General features: G+C 30.5%; 1 protein-coding gene across 1 annotated transcript; it reads right to left on the reverse strand.

The window, feature by feature from the left end:
- Positions 1-1909: 1909 nt before the first annotated feature.
- LOC134683059 (bifunctional peptidase and (3S)-lysyl hydroxylase Jmjd7-like) lies at positions 1910-20022 on the reverse strand. The gene is made up of 8 exons (XM_063542100.1): positions 19880-20022; positions 15105-15258; positions 14183-14436; positions 13045-13101; positions 10170-10265; positions 7946-8022; positions 7248-7407; positions 1910-2182 (listed from the first exon to the last, which is right to left on the reverse strand). Exons 1-8 carry the CDS (start codon positions 19944-19946, stop codon positions 2100-2102), a joined length of 948 nt encoding a protein of 315 aa, XP_063398170.1. The 5' UTR covers positions 19947-20022; the 3' UTR covers positions 1910-2099.
- Between the last annotated feature and the right edge of the window lie 342 nt (positions 20023-20364).

Here is a 20364-nt window from a genome sequence, read left to right on the forward strand (position 1 = left end):
TATCTTATTGTTCGTGTCTGTGTGTGTGTTGCATTGTCGTTTGTTTTTTTGTTGCACTTTGGTGTTTCTGTTGTTTCGTTATTTTCATCTGATATTTGAAGTTTTTCCCACAGTATTAGTTTGTAATTCGGATTTGTTTTCGCTCAATCGATGTATTACTTACGAACAGTGTTGTACTACTGTTGCCTTTATTTACTACAACTACATTTATCCATTAAGCCTAACATTAGCAATGATCCATGACAGATCCATGACAGTAAGGATCAAGGTCTGATAAACCCTGCCAAGCAGACTTGTTCATCCGAGTCATTCCATACACCAAAATGTTAATTCATATTTTGGTTATAGTATCCAAAAAAAAACAGATCAAAACAATCAAAACTTAACATGGACTATTGAATAATGATAATGAGGTCAAGATCAAATAATACATGTCAGACAGTGTTCATTTTACAATTATTCGATGCACCAGATATTTTTAAGCTATTACTAATAGTATGAAAAAATCGACTTATCAACAATGAAAACGAATTCAAGGTCAGATGAAACCTGTAATATACCAAATATAGTAGCCCTATTGCTCTAGAATCTGAGAAATAGACCAAACTACAAAATCTTTACATTGTTTAATGAACCATGCAAATGAGGTCAAGGTCAAATGTAACCTACCATTCAGACATGCAAACCTCAAACATTTCATATGTGCACACCAAATATGGTTGTCTTATTGCTTAAAACATATGTTAAGCAGAAAAACACATGAAAATTAACCAATGAAACATTAATATCAGGTCAAGGTCAGCTGAAGCCTGCACTTGGACATGTACACTTTACAATAAATCCATACATCAAATATAGTTGACCTGTTGATCAGATGGACATAAAGTTTTTGCAAGAAAACCTATTTTTATAATTTGTGAGTACTGTAAATTCAGATATTATTGCAGGCATTTATTATTGCAATTTTCTAAGAATGTACAAAGACTAAGAGATTATTTATTGCAAATTCAGGAAACTTTTCATTTAGATATATGTAGCAGATATCAGAATGTGAAGTCTTACTATTTCGAAACTCACTCAGTCACATTATTCACACTAATAAATCCCTCGAATAATTTCTGAATTTTCTGAAAAAACAAGAATGTGTCCCCAGTACACGGATGCCCCACTTGCACTATCATTTTCTATGTTCAGTGGACTGTGAAATTGGGGTAAAATCTCTAATTTGGCATTAAAGTTAGAAAGATCATATCATAGGGAACATGTGTATTAAGTTTCAAGTTGATTTGACTTCAACTTCATCACAAACTACCTTGACCAAGAACTTTAACCTGAAGCGGGACAGACAAACGGACGCACAGACCAGAAAACATAATGCCCCTCTACTATCGTAGAATGAAGGTAATTGTAAGTAGTCACTGAACCATGAAGAAGAAATCGAGGACAATGGACATATGACAGACAGAAATTTCATAACATAAGACATCAGCATAAAAGAATGAAGCATCCATGGCTTCTACCTTAATAAAATAAAGCCTTATAAAATAGTGCTGTCCCCACTGCTCCTCGATAGTAAACCATGTATTTTGCATTCTGCAACTTTCATCAAATGCCCCACAAAAAACAGGAAGACTTTTTACTTGATTTTTTTTTATTTTCTGAAGCTTAGAAAAGTTTTAGGATGTCTGGTGTTAAAATTTTAGGCTGAAACTGGAATATTACTGTTATTTGCAAAACAATAGTTCAACCATGCAGTTGCCGGCTTCTTATTCAACACATAGAGAATGTTTACAGTAAAGGAAATAGGTTCAAAAACACTTAAGAATATGGTATCACTTGGTATGAATGCTCAGTATTTTACTCAAAGGCTTTTTCATTATTTTTTGTAAAAAAAATAAAATAACTCAAGTTGATATTAAGCATTATCTAATTGTCACTTGTTATGAATCCTATATTACACATTTAATTTTTAAGAAGTGATGAGTGCACCTTCATTCATCATTCACACGACATTTTCTATTAAGCCGATTTACACATGAACAGGTAAACTGATGATTGCTGCATTTCAAATGTTATTACAACATAGCATACATTATCTATCACTTGAGTATCTCGGTCACATTCTTCACAAAGTTATAATAGTTGTATTTTATATCAAACTCCATATCATACCAATAGTTAACTGCAAAAGAAGAAAAAAAGGACTATGTATTTATAAATTCACAGCTTAATAAAAGCAGGTACACAGGATTAACTACATGATAATTTAATCACTTGTTTTATGAGGTTATATATTTTTATTTCAAATATTCTTTCTACTCTTTTTAACTTCCTTCATAACAAAAGATGGCAAAAAATCAACATAAAGCTCATTACAGTACTTGCAACCTTAGGCGTTACTGTTTGACGTGAACTTGACTGATTGGTAAATGATCGGTGATGGATGTTTGACTGATCGATGAGTGATCGGTGATCAGTGACCCATAGGATCCATCAGATAAGTCAAATAACCTATGTGAGAGTTACAGTGACAACGGTCAGCGATATATCAGTAAATTTAATTTATGCACGGATCGGACGGATAAGTATATATTTAAAATTCTTATGTAAACCGAACTCGACAGTGTTTACATTCCATGAACGTGGACCTCTATGAAGACACCTTAATTTACACGTTAATTTGTTATAAAATTAGTTGCAATAAAAAAGTGAAAAAAGTATAACAGTATAAGATGCTTAGAGCTTTAAATTGTTTGTGTTGATTAATAGTTTTGTATTAAATATTGTTAACATGAGAGACATATAATACATTATTGTATCATATATCTCTGTTAACATACAACTTCTTCCTACGAAAATGGTAATAATTGACCGCCATTGGATTTTGAACTTTTTATAGTTTAGAATAGGTTGTTTTTTCATGAAATTAAACTGTTAAAAGAATGTCAAAGAAATCATATTAAGATTTTGTTTGCATTGTTTAAAATAACCAAAATTATTCTTATTTTTATTAAAAATGATACTATTTTATTTGAAATCATTTATCTTGAGACAAGTCTTCTAATAAGATTTGAGATATAATGAGATTTAAAATACTTAAACTTTTATTTTTGTGGAAATCGAATGCAGTTATTGCTTTATTTTGATACAAATTATTAACCGCAATATGATTTCAGTACTTTTTGTACATGTACATCAGGATTGGCTGTTCTTCATAAAATATGCTTACTTTAATGAAAAAGATACTAAATTTTTGTACGCGTTACCTTAATGCAAATATTTCTTCATTTTACTGAATATAATTGACCGCCATTGGATTTGTTTACTTTTTATAGTTTAGAATCTGTTTTTTTCATAGAATAAAAAGAATGTCAGAAAATCATACTAAATTTTGTTCGCATTTTTGAAAATTACCAATTTGAAATTCTTGATTTTATTAAAAATGATACTATTTTATTTGAAATCAGTTATTTTTACCATCTTGAGACAAGTCTTCTAATTAGAATTGAGATATAATGAGAATTAAATACTTAAACTTTTATTTTTGTGGAATAAGAATGCAGTTCTTGCTTTATTTCGATACAAATTATTAACTGCCATATGATTTCAGTACTTTTTGTTCATCAGGATTGGTTGTTTCTCATAAAATATGTTTACTTTAAGGAAAAAGATACTTAATTTTCGAATGCGTTGCCTAAAATGCAAATATTTCTTCATTTTACTGAATATAATTGACCGCCATTGGATTTTTGTACTTTTAATATTTTAGAATAGTTTTTTTTCATAGAATTAAAAGAATTTCAGAAAAATCATACTAAAATTTTGTTCGCATTATTTAAAATTACCAAAACTATTCTTGATTTTATTAAAATTATACTATTTTATTTGAAATCAGTTATTTTTAACATTTCAACACAAGTTTTTTAATTAGAATTGAGATACAATAAGAATTAAAATACTTAAACTTTTATTTTTGTGGAATAAGAATGCAGTTCTTACTTTATTTTGATACAAATTATTAACCGCCATCTATGATTTCAGTACTTTTTGTTCATCAGGATTGGTTGTTTCTCATAAAATATGTTTACTTTAAGGAAAAAGTTACTAAATTTTTGTACCCTTTGCCTAAAAGGCAAATATTTCTTCTCATATTGGAAAATATTGTAACTTCAATTGCAATCAGTTGTTATAAATGCTTTTTTATGACTAATTTTGTATAAAATGTAAATATTTGAAGGATAAGTATGTGTTTACTTTTGATCTTGTTGAACCAGAATGCAATCATTTCTTCATTTAAATGGAAATTATTGACCAGCATTTGTTTTTTGTTCTTTATATAGTTTAGAATAGGTGTTTTTTTTATAAAATTAAAAGAATGTCAGAGAAATCATACTAAAATTTTATTCCCATTGTTTAAAATAACCAAAATTATTCTTCTTTTTATCAAAAATGATAGTCTTTTATTTGAAATCAGTTATTTTTACCATCTTGAGACAAGTCTTCTAATTAGAATTGAGATATAATGAGAATTAAAATACTTAAAGTTTTATTTTTGTGGTATAAGAATGCAGTTATTGCTTTATTTTGATACAAATTATTAACCGCTTTATGATTTCAGTACTTTTTGTACATCAGGATTGGCTGTCCTTCATAAAATATGCTTACTTTAAGGAAAAAGATACTAAATTTTTGTACACTTTGTCTAAAATGCAAAAAATTCTTCATTTTACTGAATATTATTGACAGCCTTTGAATTTTTGAACTTTTTATAGTTTAGAATAGTTTTTAATCAGAGAATTAAAAGAATGTCAGAAAATCATACTAAAATTTTGTTCGCATTGTAAAATTACCAAAACAATTCTTGATTTTATTAAAAATGATACTATTTTATTTGAAATGTTATTTTTACCATCTTGAGATAAGTCATCTAATTAGTATTGAGATATAATGAGAATTAAATTTTATTTTTGTGGAATAAGAATGCAGTTCTTGCTTTATTTTGATACAAATTATTAACCGCCATATGATTTCAGTACTTTTTATCCATCAGGAATGGTTGGTCTTTATAAATTATGTTTACTTTAAGGAAAAAGTCATTAAATTTTTATACGCGTTGCCTAAAATGCAAATATTTCTTCTCATATTGGAAAATATTGTAACTTCAGTAACTTCAATTTCAATCAGTTGATTGTGACAACTGTTTTTAAAGAATTTTATGTTGATATTAAAGGATACAAAAATTTAAAACATAGACTAAAATTTTTAATAACTGATCCTTTCATTTTGTTTTCCCGAGTATTTTTGGAAAGTTAATAAAATCAAAATAGCGATAAAGACTACGTTTTAGAACACACCGGGTTTCTAAAAACAAAAAAGACCATTCTTTAAAGATGATATTTTAATTTAGGTTTTATATGTACATTTCTTTTCATAAAACTTTGATAAATAATAAATAAAAAAATGTATCAGTTGTACTTGAACATTCGAATTTCACGGGTTGCCATTTTAATGTTAAAAATAAAACGAAACTAAAATTACGTAATTTGTATTAGTTTATCATGTGACATTTTAAAGTTCAATCTGTCAGCAAGGTGGATCGGTACTATCTGTCTGATCAGTCCGATCATTCAATTATTTTTACTATAAGTCTCGCGGATTGCTGACGTGAGTTTAACGCAAACTTGACTGATCGGTGACTGATGGATAACCGCTGATTGATCGCTAAAACAGTAAAGCCTAAGGTTGCAAGTACTGTATCAGCATAACCTGACACATTATGGCAAAAAGTAAAAGGCCACGAAAAGACAAACTGGCACTGAATGAAAATACTGTAAACCAACTTATTTTTCGCTGTTACTTTATTTCTTTCTAGCCCTACCTAACCCATTTTGTTGAATTAAATTTCTCTATTCTAAAATTAGGGAATTCTTTTTTTACATATTAGCATTAGTTTCTACCTGCAATACTTGCGAAAATAAAGAGAAAATAAATTAGTATACAGTATATATTTAATTGTTTCAATTTTTTTTGTCTCCTCTTTTTTTCTCTTTTGCAATGAATGAAATTTGCTTATCTTTTTTTTACCTTGTATTTTTTTTTTTTTGATATAACATTTTACTAACCTGCCACACAGCCATGTGACTTTTGGACATGATGGAACCATAATGAGGTCAGATATAATATTTTACTAACCTGCCACACAGCCAGCCCATGTGATTATTGTACATGATGGAACCATAGTTAGGTCAGATATAACATTTGACTAACCTGCCACACAACCACGTGACTGTTGGACATGATGGAACCATAATGAGGTCAGATATAATATTTTACTAACCTGCCACACAACCATATGACTATTGTACATGATGGAATCATAATAAGGGCAGATATAACATTTTACTAACCTGCCACACAATCATGTGACTGTTGGACATGATGGAACCATAATAAGGGCAGATATAACATTTTACTAACCTGCCACACAACTATGTGACTGTTGGACATGATGGAACCATAATAAGGGCAGATATAACATTTTACTAACCTGCCACACAACCATGTGACTGTTGTACATGATGGAATCATAATAAGGGCAGATATAACATTTTACTAACCTGCCACACAACCATGTGACTGTTGGACATGATGGAACCATAATAAGGGTAGATATAACATTTTACTAACCTGCCACACAACCATGTGACTGTTGTACATGATGGAATCATAATAAGGACAGATATAACATTTTACTAACCTGCCACACAACCATGTGACTGTTGGACATGATGGAACCATAATAAGGGCAGATATAACATTTTACTAACCTGCCACACAACTATGTGACTGTTGGACATGATGGAACCATAATAAGGGCAGATATAACATTTTACTAACCTGCTAAATAACCATGTGACTGTTGTTCATGATGAAACCATAATAAGGGCAGATGTAACATTTTTTCTAACCTGCCACACAACTATGGGACTGTTGTACATGATGGAACCATAATGAGGGCAGATATAACATTTTACTAACCTGCCACACAACCATGTGACTGTTGGACATGATGGAACCATAATGAGGGCAGATATAACATTTTACTAACCTGCTACATAACCATGTGACTGTTGGACATGATGGACCATAATGAGGGAAAAGATAACTTTTTACTAACCTGCTACATAACCATGTGACTGTTGTACATGATGGAACCAAAATGAAGGCAGATATAGCATTTTACTAACCTGCCACACAACCATGTGACTGTTGTACATGATGGAACCATAATGAGGGCAAATATAACATTTCTCCTTCATTAACAGTAACTTCTATTGGACTGGCTTTTTGATATTCTGGATACAACGCTAGATCTGGATTTAATGGGTCAATGGCTATCCAAGGAACCTAAAAATAGTGTTTTGAATATCTAAAATTTTAACAGTGTCTAAAATGAATGTTTAAATTCCAAAGATATGTAAATTACACAGAATAAAAAACATGTATAAACTACATCAACAAATTTCAAAACAATACTTAACATTGTAAAACATAATATAAAAAAATATTAATTTGAGAAGCACGATGAAAGAGAATTGTGTGTATACATTGCTTTTAACCTGATTTAACAACACACATAAAACAACTTAATGACATCTTACCACGTATAGCAGTTAAAGCTTTTTCATATTTTTGCAACAATTTTTTCAAAATCTAGTATATTTCAAACATAAACTTGATATAAATGCACTTTATTTCGTGTCTGCCGAAATCAGGGTAATTGGACAAAATGTTATTCATTGTTACTTTTGTTTTATGCAATTTGTTTAAAGGTTTCTATTTGTGAATGTTGTTGATGTGGTCCATTGTATAGTGTTATTTTTTTGGGGCAATATACAAATGAATATAATTTTACGGGAAAATACAATACTGATATTGATGATACCTTGTCACTAGAATCTGTTGGCTTAATAGTAAATGAACCATCGTCATTCTGTACATACACTGCAGGATCATACAATTCTGAAATGTTTAATCTTAAACTAGATACATAATTTCAAAACATATTTTCAATATATATTCATAATCATAAATTTCATGGAACATTTTCTTTCTTTTGTTGATACATGAATCACCTACTGTGAAAAAGAACTGCTTTTAATAAATGGTATTAATAACTGTAAAGTTAGAATTTTTTGGAATGGATGCATCTTTTATTAAGATTTTGAAACAATGAATAATGCTGGATTGATTAATATAAACTTGTTTAATATAATATAACGCTTCATACAAATATTACTATTAAATATTTGCTAAACCTTTTGCATTGCCAATTTTGCGAAATAATAAACGTCACAAAATATTCAAAATTTACCAAATTTGTTTTTTTATTTTTAATAGCAGAATGATAAATCAAGAACATTTGCCTTTCAAATGCTTAAACTCTTTCACCAGTTCAATAACCTATATTAAATTATTGTATTCTGTAAATTCAGAAATTATTGTGTGCTTTTATTATTGAGATTTTGTCATTTTAGATTAAAATGTGATTATAATTTTTGCGACTCTAAAAGAAATCCCGTTTAATTCATTAAAAAAAAATTCAAAATGCAAGTTTAAATCATTGCTATTGTAACCCTGTTGCCTTTTTCACAATTACAAAAACGTTCTTAATTTTCTTAATTTTCAGTAACTGTTTCAGTTATTATAAATGACATGGTAAATCTTAAACACAATAAAATCCCCATGGCTGATACTACCACAGGTATTCAGGAATGTTAGATAATACTGTAGGCAGATCCAGCTCCCCCCCTTTTCATTGGAAAAATTTGGTTGATTATATAGGAAATCACTGAAGCATGACTGGAGAGCCCCCCTCCCCCCCCCCCCCCCCCACCCGCATTAGGTCAGTCAGTAGTCCATGTCTGGCAAAACAGCCGTCGGACGTCAGAGTAATCTCGACCACGCCCCCAGCTTGTCTGGCAAAACAGCCATCGGATGTAATCTCGGACTAGTCAGTCAGCAGCCCCCTACCCCCTTTATGAAAAGTTCTGGATCTGCCACTTATAATATATAATGAAAAACCTCATAAATAACAACAATAACAACAACACTGCAGGGATTGCTGCATTAATTTAATGAGATTTACTTGTTTCAGTAATTATTTATAGATAAATCAACCTTATAAAATAACTGTATAGAGCAATAACACATACACAGAGAAGAAACACAACTTATACCAAATTTATATGTCAAGACTTAACCAACTTACACATGCTTAATTTGCAAAAGTGACCTGCACATGTTTCAATTTAGAGTTATTTCCCCTTAATCAAAACAAACTTCACTAAAATTAACTGTTGTGTTTAGCAAATTACAACACTAATATTAAAGTACATTGAATGTCAGATGAGACTGTTAATTCTATGATAAAGTGTAAGTTATATTGCTTTTCTTGAGTACTTCTATCATAAAAATAAACCATTATTAGCAATGTAGAGTCTTATAACAACAACATTTTAGGGACTTCTGCAGAAATTTATTGATCAACATGTTTCGGTGCCTAAGGCACCGTCATCAGAATAATAACAATACATAAAATCATGCTGAAGTACAAAATCGGGTTGTAAAAATTTAAATGTCAAAATGTTACAATGGTAAGTAACGTTATTAATAGCAACTGGAAAGTGAAAGTGAAAGTTCATTGTAACTTTAGGTCACTGTACGGTCTTCAACAATGAGCAAAGTCCATACCGCATAGTCAGCTATAAATAAAATTAACGGTACTAATTTGCTTGCACCAGATGCGCATTTCGACAATACATGTCTCTTCAGTGATGCTCGTGGCCAAAATATTTGAAATCCAAAGCTTATATAAAAGATGAAGAGCTATAATCCAAAAGGTCAAAAAAGTATAGCCAAATCCATGAAAGAAATCAAAAAGGCCTGGAAATGACAATATGAAACGATTCAAACGAGAAAACTAACGGCCTACTTATATATTAAAAAAAATGAATGAAAAACAAATATGTAACCATCAACAGCAACCTAATGACACTAAAGAACAAAGACATCTAGAAATCAACACACAGTCTTCAACAATTAACAATTGTCTGTTTAGTATGTGAAGCTCTATGTCAGAACATTTATAATGCTGCTACAAACCTTACCATAAGGAACAAATGGTTGATCAGTCGGTGGTATCAAGATAAACTTCTTCCATCCTTTTACAACACAGTAAAGATTCTCATAATGGTCCTTGTGTACTGTAATAATATTGTATAAAAGTTGGAGTACAGTAGATTATTTTCAATAACGTTGTTGGTAAAAGATTTTAATTCTATCGATGATTATCAAAAAAATAAGCCATTACAATTTTTCTAAACTAAGCTTTTATTTCTACTTAAATTTTTCATCCCTTTCAATTTATATTATACAATTTTCTATGTAGTGTACATTTTGACTTATACTCAAAACTCACCAATATTAGGTAACATATAAATGCATTGTTTTTTATAGAAATTTCTTTTGCCTTATGCTTATCAAATTAACTACCAATTGTCACCAGACAGATTGAATATTCACATTCATGAACAGTGATTTCTTATGATAATTCTTTCACATCAAGAACTCTATTTCCGTTGCATATCGTAGCTATATTTAGGTTGTGTAAATACAATGTATGTAAGATTAACACAAAATCAGTCTTCAAACCAGATGCTCCGCAGGGCGCAGCTTTATACGACCGCAGAGGTTGAACCCTGAACGGTTGAGGAAAGTATGGACACAACATTCAAGCTGGATTCAGCTCTAAATTTGGATTGTGATTAAATAGTTGACACAGCATAGGTGTCTGTCACAGAATGAATGTGGTCTAATGAACTTTTAAAAAAAAATTGCCTTTGAGCAATTCACTATGCTGTTGAATAATAATCCTCTCAAAAAAATATTTGAAGAAATTTTATTTTTATTTATGAAATCTGAAATGAGAAAAACTTTCCCTTATTCCAAAACTGATCTCAATTCAAATTTCTAATGGAGTTTGCAACAATAACTGCTCATTTAAATACATCATAAAATATTAAAATGTAAAAAAAAAGTGCTTGTTATCACTGAATGGTAAAGATTGTTTTAATTTATCTATTGGTAGTAATGGTGAAATTACATTGATTATTGTATAAAACAATGATTTAAGTTGATTCAACTACTATTCTGGACAAAGAAAGATAACTCAAATTCACAAAGAATATTGAAAATATCTTGCTATTGCACAAATATCTATTCTGGACAAAGAAAGATAACTCCAATTGAAAATTGATTGCTATTGCACAATATTGTGAAGTTAAGATATTTCTTGCTATTGCACAATACTGTCAATTGAAAATATCTTGCTATTGCACAAATATCTATTCTGGACAAAGAAATTGAAGATTTCTTGCTATTGAACAATACTGTGCAATTGAAAATTTCTTGATATTGCACAATACTGTGCAATTGAAGATTTCTTGTTATTGCTGAGTACTGTGCAATTGAAAATTTCTTGCTATTGCACAATACTTAATAATTTTGAATCCTGATTTGGACCAACTTGAAAACTTTGCCCATAATCAAAAATCTAAGTACATGTTTAGATTCAGCATATCAAAGAAGCCCAAGAATTTAATTTTTGTTAAAATCAAACTTAGTTTAATTTTGGACCTTAATGAAAACCAATTTGAAAATGGGACCAAAAATTAAGAATCTACTAACACAGTTAGATTTGGCATATCAAAGAACCCCAATTATTAAATTTTTGATGAAATCAAAGTTTAATTTTGGACCCCGATTTGGACCAACTTGAAAACTGAGCCAATAATAAAAAATCTAAGTACATTTTTAGATTCAGCATATCAAAGAACCCCAAAGATTCAATTTTTGTTAAAATCAAACTAAGTTTATTTGAAAACAGGACCAAAAATAAAAAATCTATGTACACAGTTAGATTCGGCATATCAAAAAGAACCCCATTTATTCAATTTTTGATGAAATCAAACAAAGTTTAGTTTTGAACCCTTTGTCCCCCTTATTCCCAAACTGTTGGGACCAAAACTCCCAAAATCAATCCCAACCTTCCTTAAGTGTTCATAAACCTTGTGTTTAAATTTCATTGATTTCTATTCACTTATACTAAAGTTATTGTGCAAAAAACAAGAAAAATGCTTATTTGGGCCCTTTTTTGGCCCCTTATTCCTAAACAGTTTAAACAAAAACTCCCAAAATCAATCCCAACCTTCCTTTTGTGGTCATAAACCTTGTGTCAAAATTTCATAGATTTCTATTTACTTAAACTAAAGTTATAGTGTGAAAACCAAGAAAATGCTTATTTTGGCCCCTTATTCCTAAAATATTGGGACCAAAACTCCCAAAATCAATCCAAGCCTTCCTTTTGTGGTCATAAACCTTGTGTTATAATTTCATAGATTTCTATTCACTTTTACTAAAGTTAGAGTGCCAAAACTAAAAGTATTCGGACGACGACGACGACGATGACGCAGACGACGACGCCAACGTGATAGCAATATATGACGATTGTGGTCGTATAAAAACTATCCAAACAAAAATAAGCTGAATTTAATTATTTTGATCGAATAAGAATAATATCAGATGCATCCTTCAATTCATAAACTGGATTTGTACATTGTTTATTGAATCTTACTAAAATTGCTTATTTCAGTAATTTACTATATATACATTGTTACCGTATATAAATATGATAAATATATATAGTCTTTCAATAAAACAGATGATAATACTTCAAAAATTCAAAAAAAAGAAATTTCGTACAGAAAGATAATAGGACTTTATGTTTTGTTGTGTTTTGTCAGCCTTTTATAGTATACTATGTGTTATTGGTTTTGCTCATAAGTAACAGCTACCCTGTTCTGATGAATATTTGTTCTTTTGCAATCATATTAAGAAACCTATTCCTCAAATTTCATATATGAAAATTTCATAAATTTCATAAATTTTTGATTTTGCCCCAAAATGTAATCCTGTTTTACTCACTGGAAGTGACTGCCCTGCTGTCCCCCATCCAAAAGTTAACAGCATCTGGTTCTTTTCCTGAAAATATAAAATTATATATATTTTAATATGTTAAAACAATAAAGTAAATATTAGAAAAATTACATACAATTCTACTGTCATCTAGGTAGCACCATCAGCAAAACAATTTTTAAACACTGATCTATACATGTTATACCATTATGTTTGTTAATATACCTATAATACCACTTATTTAATATACATCTATGAAATAAATTAATAACCAATGAATGAAGAATTTTACAAGACTTATGACCCCAGCCAAAGCAAGTCCTAAAAATACTGTCTGATCTTAGACTAATTATGCATGAATTACACATAATGCATCTTCTCTAACTAAGTGTTACAATCCAGTCACCTCCTCTCTTGGCAAGACTGGATTGTAACCCTTGGCTAGCGAAAATGCACATAATGTAATTATTGGGATTCTATAATTTAACATAAGAGATAATTTTGAATGCACTAATTAAGAAATTCTGCAGAAGTCCTGCCAAGTTCTCCAGGCTGAGTTGACTTTATATATGTGAACTTGTGAATCATGTCTTGACAATCCTCAACCTATAAGCACAGAAGGGTAAAGATTGTGTTGATTTATCAGAAGGAAGTTAAATTAAATATTGAATTGTCAAAAAAGCATTTATTGTAGTTGATTCAACTACAATTCTAGACAATGTGAGATAACTCTAATTCTCAAAGATGACAACAACATCATTTATATTTTTAGAACAGATATTAGGTTCCTGCACCTTGCAAAAGTTTTCTTGACAGGTGTAACATTATTTTGTGACTTGAATATCTAAGCATATATTACATTGATGAATTTCTACAAATGTTCATGGATATCATGTATCAAGTGTATAGAATGTTATGATCAATGCACTATTTTTGTGTATCAAAAAGGTAGTGATAAGCTTAGAAAGAATTAGAAATCAAATCAATTACATAGGATTTTGATTGCATGAACTTTACCCAGAAACTGGCTGCCACAAAGTAGCTTAGACGGCTGAAAGTGTTGTCATATACTAACAATCAATCAATCAGGACACTAATATTAACACTAACACTTATTTTAATTCTTTATAAATTATCTATACTTTACCGAATGCTTCAGTTCCCCATGATATACCGCTATCAACATCCTTCAATAATGTAGCAAATTCATCAGTTAGGTTAGAATTCTGTTTCTGTATGTAGTAAACGTCTGTGTATTCATCAGGATTTTCTATGACCTTTAAAAAGTCTTTAACCTTCATCATCTTTTCATGTGGCATGACAAACTTGCCATCAGTTACAGCATCAGCATAGCCATTGGGTGTTACAGCTACTGTCACTTCCAGATCACCAATAATATTCCTGTGGCAAAAATATATAGATATAAGAAAATGTGGTGTGAGTGCCATTAAGACAACTCTCTAATCCAAAAAAAAAAGATTTTTCTTGGTATTTACTAAAATCATGAAAATATATTGATCTAACACAATTCTCACAGGACTTATATATGAGTGTACACAAATGACAAAGAATCATTAGATTGACAATATAAAGATGGTATCTCTTAAAACAGCTTTTGTTTTTTATGCATAGACATTTTTGTATTTGTATTGCATATCTCAAAATAGTATTGTTATGCGTTTACTTTTCTACATTGGTTAGAGGTATAGGGGGAGGGTTGAGATCTCACAAACATGTTTAACCCCGCCGCATTTTTGCGCCTGTCCCAAGTCAGGAGCCTCTGGCCTTTGTTAGTCTTGTATTATTTTAATTTTAGTTTCTTGTGTACAATTTGGAAATTAGTATGGCGTTCATTATCACAACTAGTATATATATTTGTTTAGGGGGCAGCTGAAGGACGCCTCCGGGTGCGGGAATTTCTAGCTACATTGAAGACCTGTTGGTGACCTTCTGCTGTTGTTTTTCTATTTGGTCGGGTTGTTGTCTCTTTGACACATTCCCCATTTCCATTCTCAATTTTATTGGGAACCAATTAAACATTTTCTTTCACAGAAAGTTTTAAAAATTACCTCAGATAGTCATGATTCCATCTAGATATTGCTGGCCAGTGGTCTATGGCACCTTGAATGAGGACCGGTTTGTTTGGTGCGACATATTCCCGATAAAATACAAGTGGTGTTGGTGCTTTAGTGAGTACTCGAACAGTCTTGTCTAGATATAATTCTGGAAAAAAATTGAGAACTACATGTATGAAACTTAATTATTTACAGTAACTATTATGATATCTTTACCAATTAGGACAAACAAAAAAGCATGTGTGATTATTATACCCCTACCTGCATGACCTACCCTAATTTTTTATTCCCTACCATAATTTTTTTTTACCAATTTTGAGTACCGGTAAAGCACTGCACAGATCAGTTGGTATCCAGCTTAATTACATGTTTAACACTGCCACATACTGTATATATGTGCCTGTCCAAAGTCAGCAGCCTGTAATTCAGCGGTTGTCATTTGTTGATGTGTAACATGTTTGTTTTTCATTCATTTTTAATACATGTATAAGGCCCCTAGTTTTCTTGTTTGAATTGTTTTACGTACATTTGTCATTTTTGGGCCTTATATAGATGACTGTGGTATGGGATTTGCTCATTGTTGAAGGTCATACAGTGACTTTAAGTTGTTAATTTCTGTGTCATTTGGTCTCTTGTGGGGAGTTTTCTTATATCGGCAATCATATCACATCTTCTTTTTTATATATTATATCAGAGACATATAATACAAGAGATTGGCAACTCGTAGTAGAGTCTATATAACGGCCAATGAAATCACTTGGCCACCGGAAGTGCTTGGGATTATGATGTGACCTGGGATGAAGGAGGATCGAGATGAGAAAATTTCGCCATTGTTGTAAAGAGAGACGATACGCTTACAGATTTGTTTTCTTGTTTATGTCAATTGCTTTCACAGCTAAAGCATGTCAGTATATTCAAAAGATATATCTAACTAGTTCCACCGATTTGTTTATACGATTATGTCCTGAGATGATGATAATAATCCAATGCAGACCTATTTAAATTCGGTCCATTCAGCTTCCCCTCTTTCAATGCTGTAGAACCGGAGTGGCCCACCATTTTATTTTCATAAAACTTAGAAATTTACGATAATATATGCAATTTTATAGTGTTATTCTACTCCCGATTGTTATCCCGTTAAAATGATACTATTTTCGTTTATTTTCATCAAATAGTGTGTTCACAAAATACCATCAAAGGCGATTTATTTATTTTTCACATTAATACTCAAATCCAGCTATGCGAGAACTACCTTTTTTTCATAAAACTTAGAAATTTACGATTATACATGCAATTCCATAGTGTTATTCTTTTAACGATTGTTATCTTGTTAAAATGATACTATTGTCGTATACTTTGATTAAATAGTGTTTTTATAAAATACTATCAAAGGTGATTTATTTTGTTCACATTGATACCCAAACCCGGCTATGCGGGACTTACCTTTTTTCATAAAACTTAGAAATTATAGAATAAATATGCATTTTAATGAGTCTGTATTTATTCCAAATGTTTTCTTGTTAAAATAAGATCAGCGGGGCATATATTTGTATTACCATGGACATGTAGACATTCCCAATTTATTTCTCTTTTCTTTGTAAATTTTCCCCATCATTCTCTATTCTTTATTTATTTTAGCACCCCATCATTCTCTATTCTTTATTTATTTTAGCACCCCATCATTCTCCAATCTTGATATTTTGATAAGATGTTTCCTCTTGTCCTTACTTCTCTGCTTTCAAATATGCAGTTATTCCGATACTCTTTTGTATGAATGAAGGACAGTGCCAGAAAGCCACAGGACAAAATGTCACAATTTTTTTTTTTATTATTTTCCTTGAACAAAAAGCACTTATTTCTATTCTTGAACTATTGTATACAAACCAACTTTGTATACAAAAATTATCACAACATATCAAAGATGATCAAATAATTGTTACCAAAAACAAAATGTCAAACTGGTTTGGCACTTAAATGGCTTCATGGTGCCAATAAGTCTTTCTTTTGTATTATCAAAATTTAATAAATCTTCATTTTTCAAATATAATAACACATTTCGTAACTTTAATATGAATATATGTTTTAAAGATATTTCTCTTATATATACAAACAATTATCAAAAGATTATTTGGGATTTTTTTGTCTTGTGACTTTTTGTTCTACTATATTTGTGACTTTATCTCCTGCAACTTTCAGTCCGTTATGCTTTTGTAAACCCCTTCTAGACCCTCATGAGACCTACCAAATATGTAGAAGCAGAGACTAAATAAAGTTAACGTTGATGTCAGCAACTTACATTGTATGTTCACGGTACCACGTTTAACAATTGACAAACATATAAAAAATGCGTACCTATAGCAAGCTTGAAAGGTCTATACATTACAAAATGAAATTTAAAATAGATTTAGCCAGAGACATATAATACAATATATGTCTCTGATTTAGCATAATAAAAACCGGCAGAATGTTGTATGACATACATGTAGGAAGTAAAGTTTACAAGTAAGACAAATAGTCTATTCAACTCTATCTTTTTTTTTTAATTTAGAATGCCAAAGAGGAAAAGATGTAGAAATTAACAAATGGAGTTAAAAAGAGAGTAATCCTCGACCATGAACAGCTGTTGGTACCAGTATGGAGGAGACATCTGTTCCAGTTGCAATCCACACTGAAGATGGAAAGAGAATGAAAAAATATGAACGCTTAAATTTGATTGTCATGCTGTTTCTCTTCTAGCACCAGTGAAAGGCACAGAGCAACTGATTGCACAAGAAATTGAGATATTTGCAGTGAATGAGACACACAATAAAGATGAAGAATCTTGCCATTTCCCTTTCACTGTATGCAATTTATTACAAGTTACCATCGCTGATACATGTATATATCCTTAGCTGTACAGATACCGAAATTTGCATAGTTGAACTGTACCAGATCAGTTGCAGGGAAATGATCACAAAACTCTCAGTTATCATTGACAGTAACATTATGAATAAATGTTTTTTAATAAAAATATTATTTATACCTGGAATTGTTTTTGTTCTCTCGCATTTTGGTTTAATTATTGAAAAAGGATGGAATAATGTGTAGTGATATTCTAGATATATTGTATACATAATAATGTACATGTTTTGGTCACCTTAAAATGTTGATGTCTGTATCATTTGGTTTCTTGTGGAGAGTTAGACATTATATTGCATAAACTGTACAGAAAAACATGAATGTCATACACTCGCACATCAATATGTAAAAAAGAATATGAAATAGTTGCCACTGGACGTTAAGCAACCATCAATTAAATCAACCTGATCAACCAAAAAAATGAAATATTTGCCACTGGACGTTAAGCAAACTTCAAATAAATCAGCATGATCAACAACAAAGGAAGACACATTTTCGTGCAGTTTGCATAAAGTAAAAAAAAAGGGTTTTAACTAACAATCAAGTCAAAATGTTGTTTAACTATTCACACATGTCCATGTCTGTTTCAAAATTAAAAGGAGATTTTAACTAGTCTAAAAGTAAAAAAAAGAAGAGAAACATGTACATTATTCTTACAATATGGTTAATCCCTTTATATTCGAGGTCAAAAGCGAGACTTATATTGCAATTTTCTATTAAATGATCATTAAATGTAATTAGTCCTTACTAAATACACAACCCAACCCGTGAAAAGGAGAAACCATAAATTTACCGACAATCATAAAAACAACTGAATGCAAGCTCATAATATTTCGAAAAACACAATTAGAAAACAATTTACAGACAATCATAAAAAATCAACCGAATACAAGCCAAATTAATAATGAACCCAGAAAGTAATATTTTTTTAATGATCTATACAAATCATAAATATAAGACAAAGTCGATCATGATAAACGATATTTTTCAAACAATTTTTTTTTTTTTTTCTACACATTATTTAATTTTATAATTTGTAAATAATATTTTCGGAAGGAGTGTGTACACCTGTGGTGTAACTACTTCGTGTGTACCAGGTGTCAAATAAAACTCATTTTAACAGGTTGTGATTTACCTGACCATCGGATAATTCAAGCCGAATATACATGTCACACTGTGACATTATGTCTCCGAGACAGGTGTATATTTAATAAAAACCCATTATGAAACAATCAAATAAAATTAACTCTGATACAAGACATGCAATTTATTACGTATTAATTATTTAATATCGTATTTTTAATACAATATCAAATAATGTCTCTTTTTCAATAATACAAATAATCAAAACTAAAATGACATTGAAATACGTAATTACGTATGAACTAAAATTATTCAATTAATTATCATGTTAAATTTAACACTGAAACAGTCAATTCATGCTTCACCATTTCTTCGAGTACCTTTAATACTTTGATAAAGACTCTATTAACCACAGAAATCTCGCGAGATTTAAATCTGGCCGAGTGAAATCACGGGATTTCGCCGAGTTGCCAATCTCTTGTATTATATGTCTCTGATTATATTCATAACATTTTGGCAAAGTATAAAAATAAATTCTTTCATTTATATGTTTAATTGCAATATATATACAACCAGATTTTGTTTGTCGGCTTGAAGTGTTAAAAGAGCCTTGACTGGTACATAGGCCAGAGACATATATACACATATGTGTATATATGTCCTGCATGGGCTGATAAATTTATTGCATCTTGTGAGAAAGTTTCGGGACCCAATCCATATTTTGTTCACAACACGACAAATTCGTCGTCTCGTTCTAACTTTACTTTATTATTGTACAACATTCTTACCTCGTGCTTCAAAAGCTAATTGTTCTAGTTGCTTTCCAAGTTGGTTTATTTTAGTGTTTGTTGTCATGAAATATGATATATATTTGAAATGATTGAAAAGCGTAAAGAGGGACAACTCTACCCGACTTAACAGTGTGACTAAATTAAATCAGACCAACCCGCACTGAAAGGTGTACCATAAGGATATTTCTTAAAAAATAAAATGTCAACGATAAAGTGTGTGATATGATGTAGAAAATAAATAACTTGTTTTATAGTGATCGAACAAATTATACAGAAATTATATATGTGAAAATGTTCTCCCAGAATATAATTCCTGTGATTTTTAATCCACCCAACTTTTTCTAAAGGATTTTTTTTGGGCCTTTTTTTGTGCTTTTGCTCAAACATACATGAGGGTAGAAGGGGTCCTGATCCCGATACACCGAGTTTAAAAACACGAAATCCCAACATCCCGAAATTCGAAATTCGAAAAAAAGAATTCC

This window comes from Mytilus trossulus, chromosome 9, assembly GCF_036588685.1.
Source record: "Mytilus trossulus isolate FHL-02 chromosome 9, PNRI_Mtr1.1.1.hap1, whole genome shotgun sequence".
Classification (NCBI taxonomy): Eukaryota; Metazoa; Mollusca; class Bivalvia; order Mytilida; family Mytilidae; genus Mytilus; species Mytilus trossulus.

Excerpts from the sequence above, each read along its gene's own strand:
- LOC134683059 (XM_063542100.1), bottom strand. The coding sequence starts at position 19,946 with ATGACAACAAACACTAAAATAAACCAACTTGGAAAGCAACTAGAACAA. Across the intron at positions 13,102-14,182 it reads ATGGGGAACTGAAGCATTCG|GAAAAGAACCAGATGCTGTT; the intron begins GTAAAGTATAGA and ends TTATATTTTCAG. Across the intron at positions 2,183-7,247 it reads GTCACATGGTTGTGTGGCAG|TTAACTATTGGTATGATATG; the intron begins GTTAGTAAAATG and ends CTTCTTTTGCAG.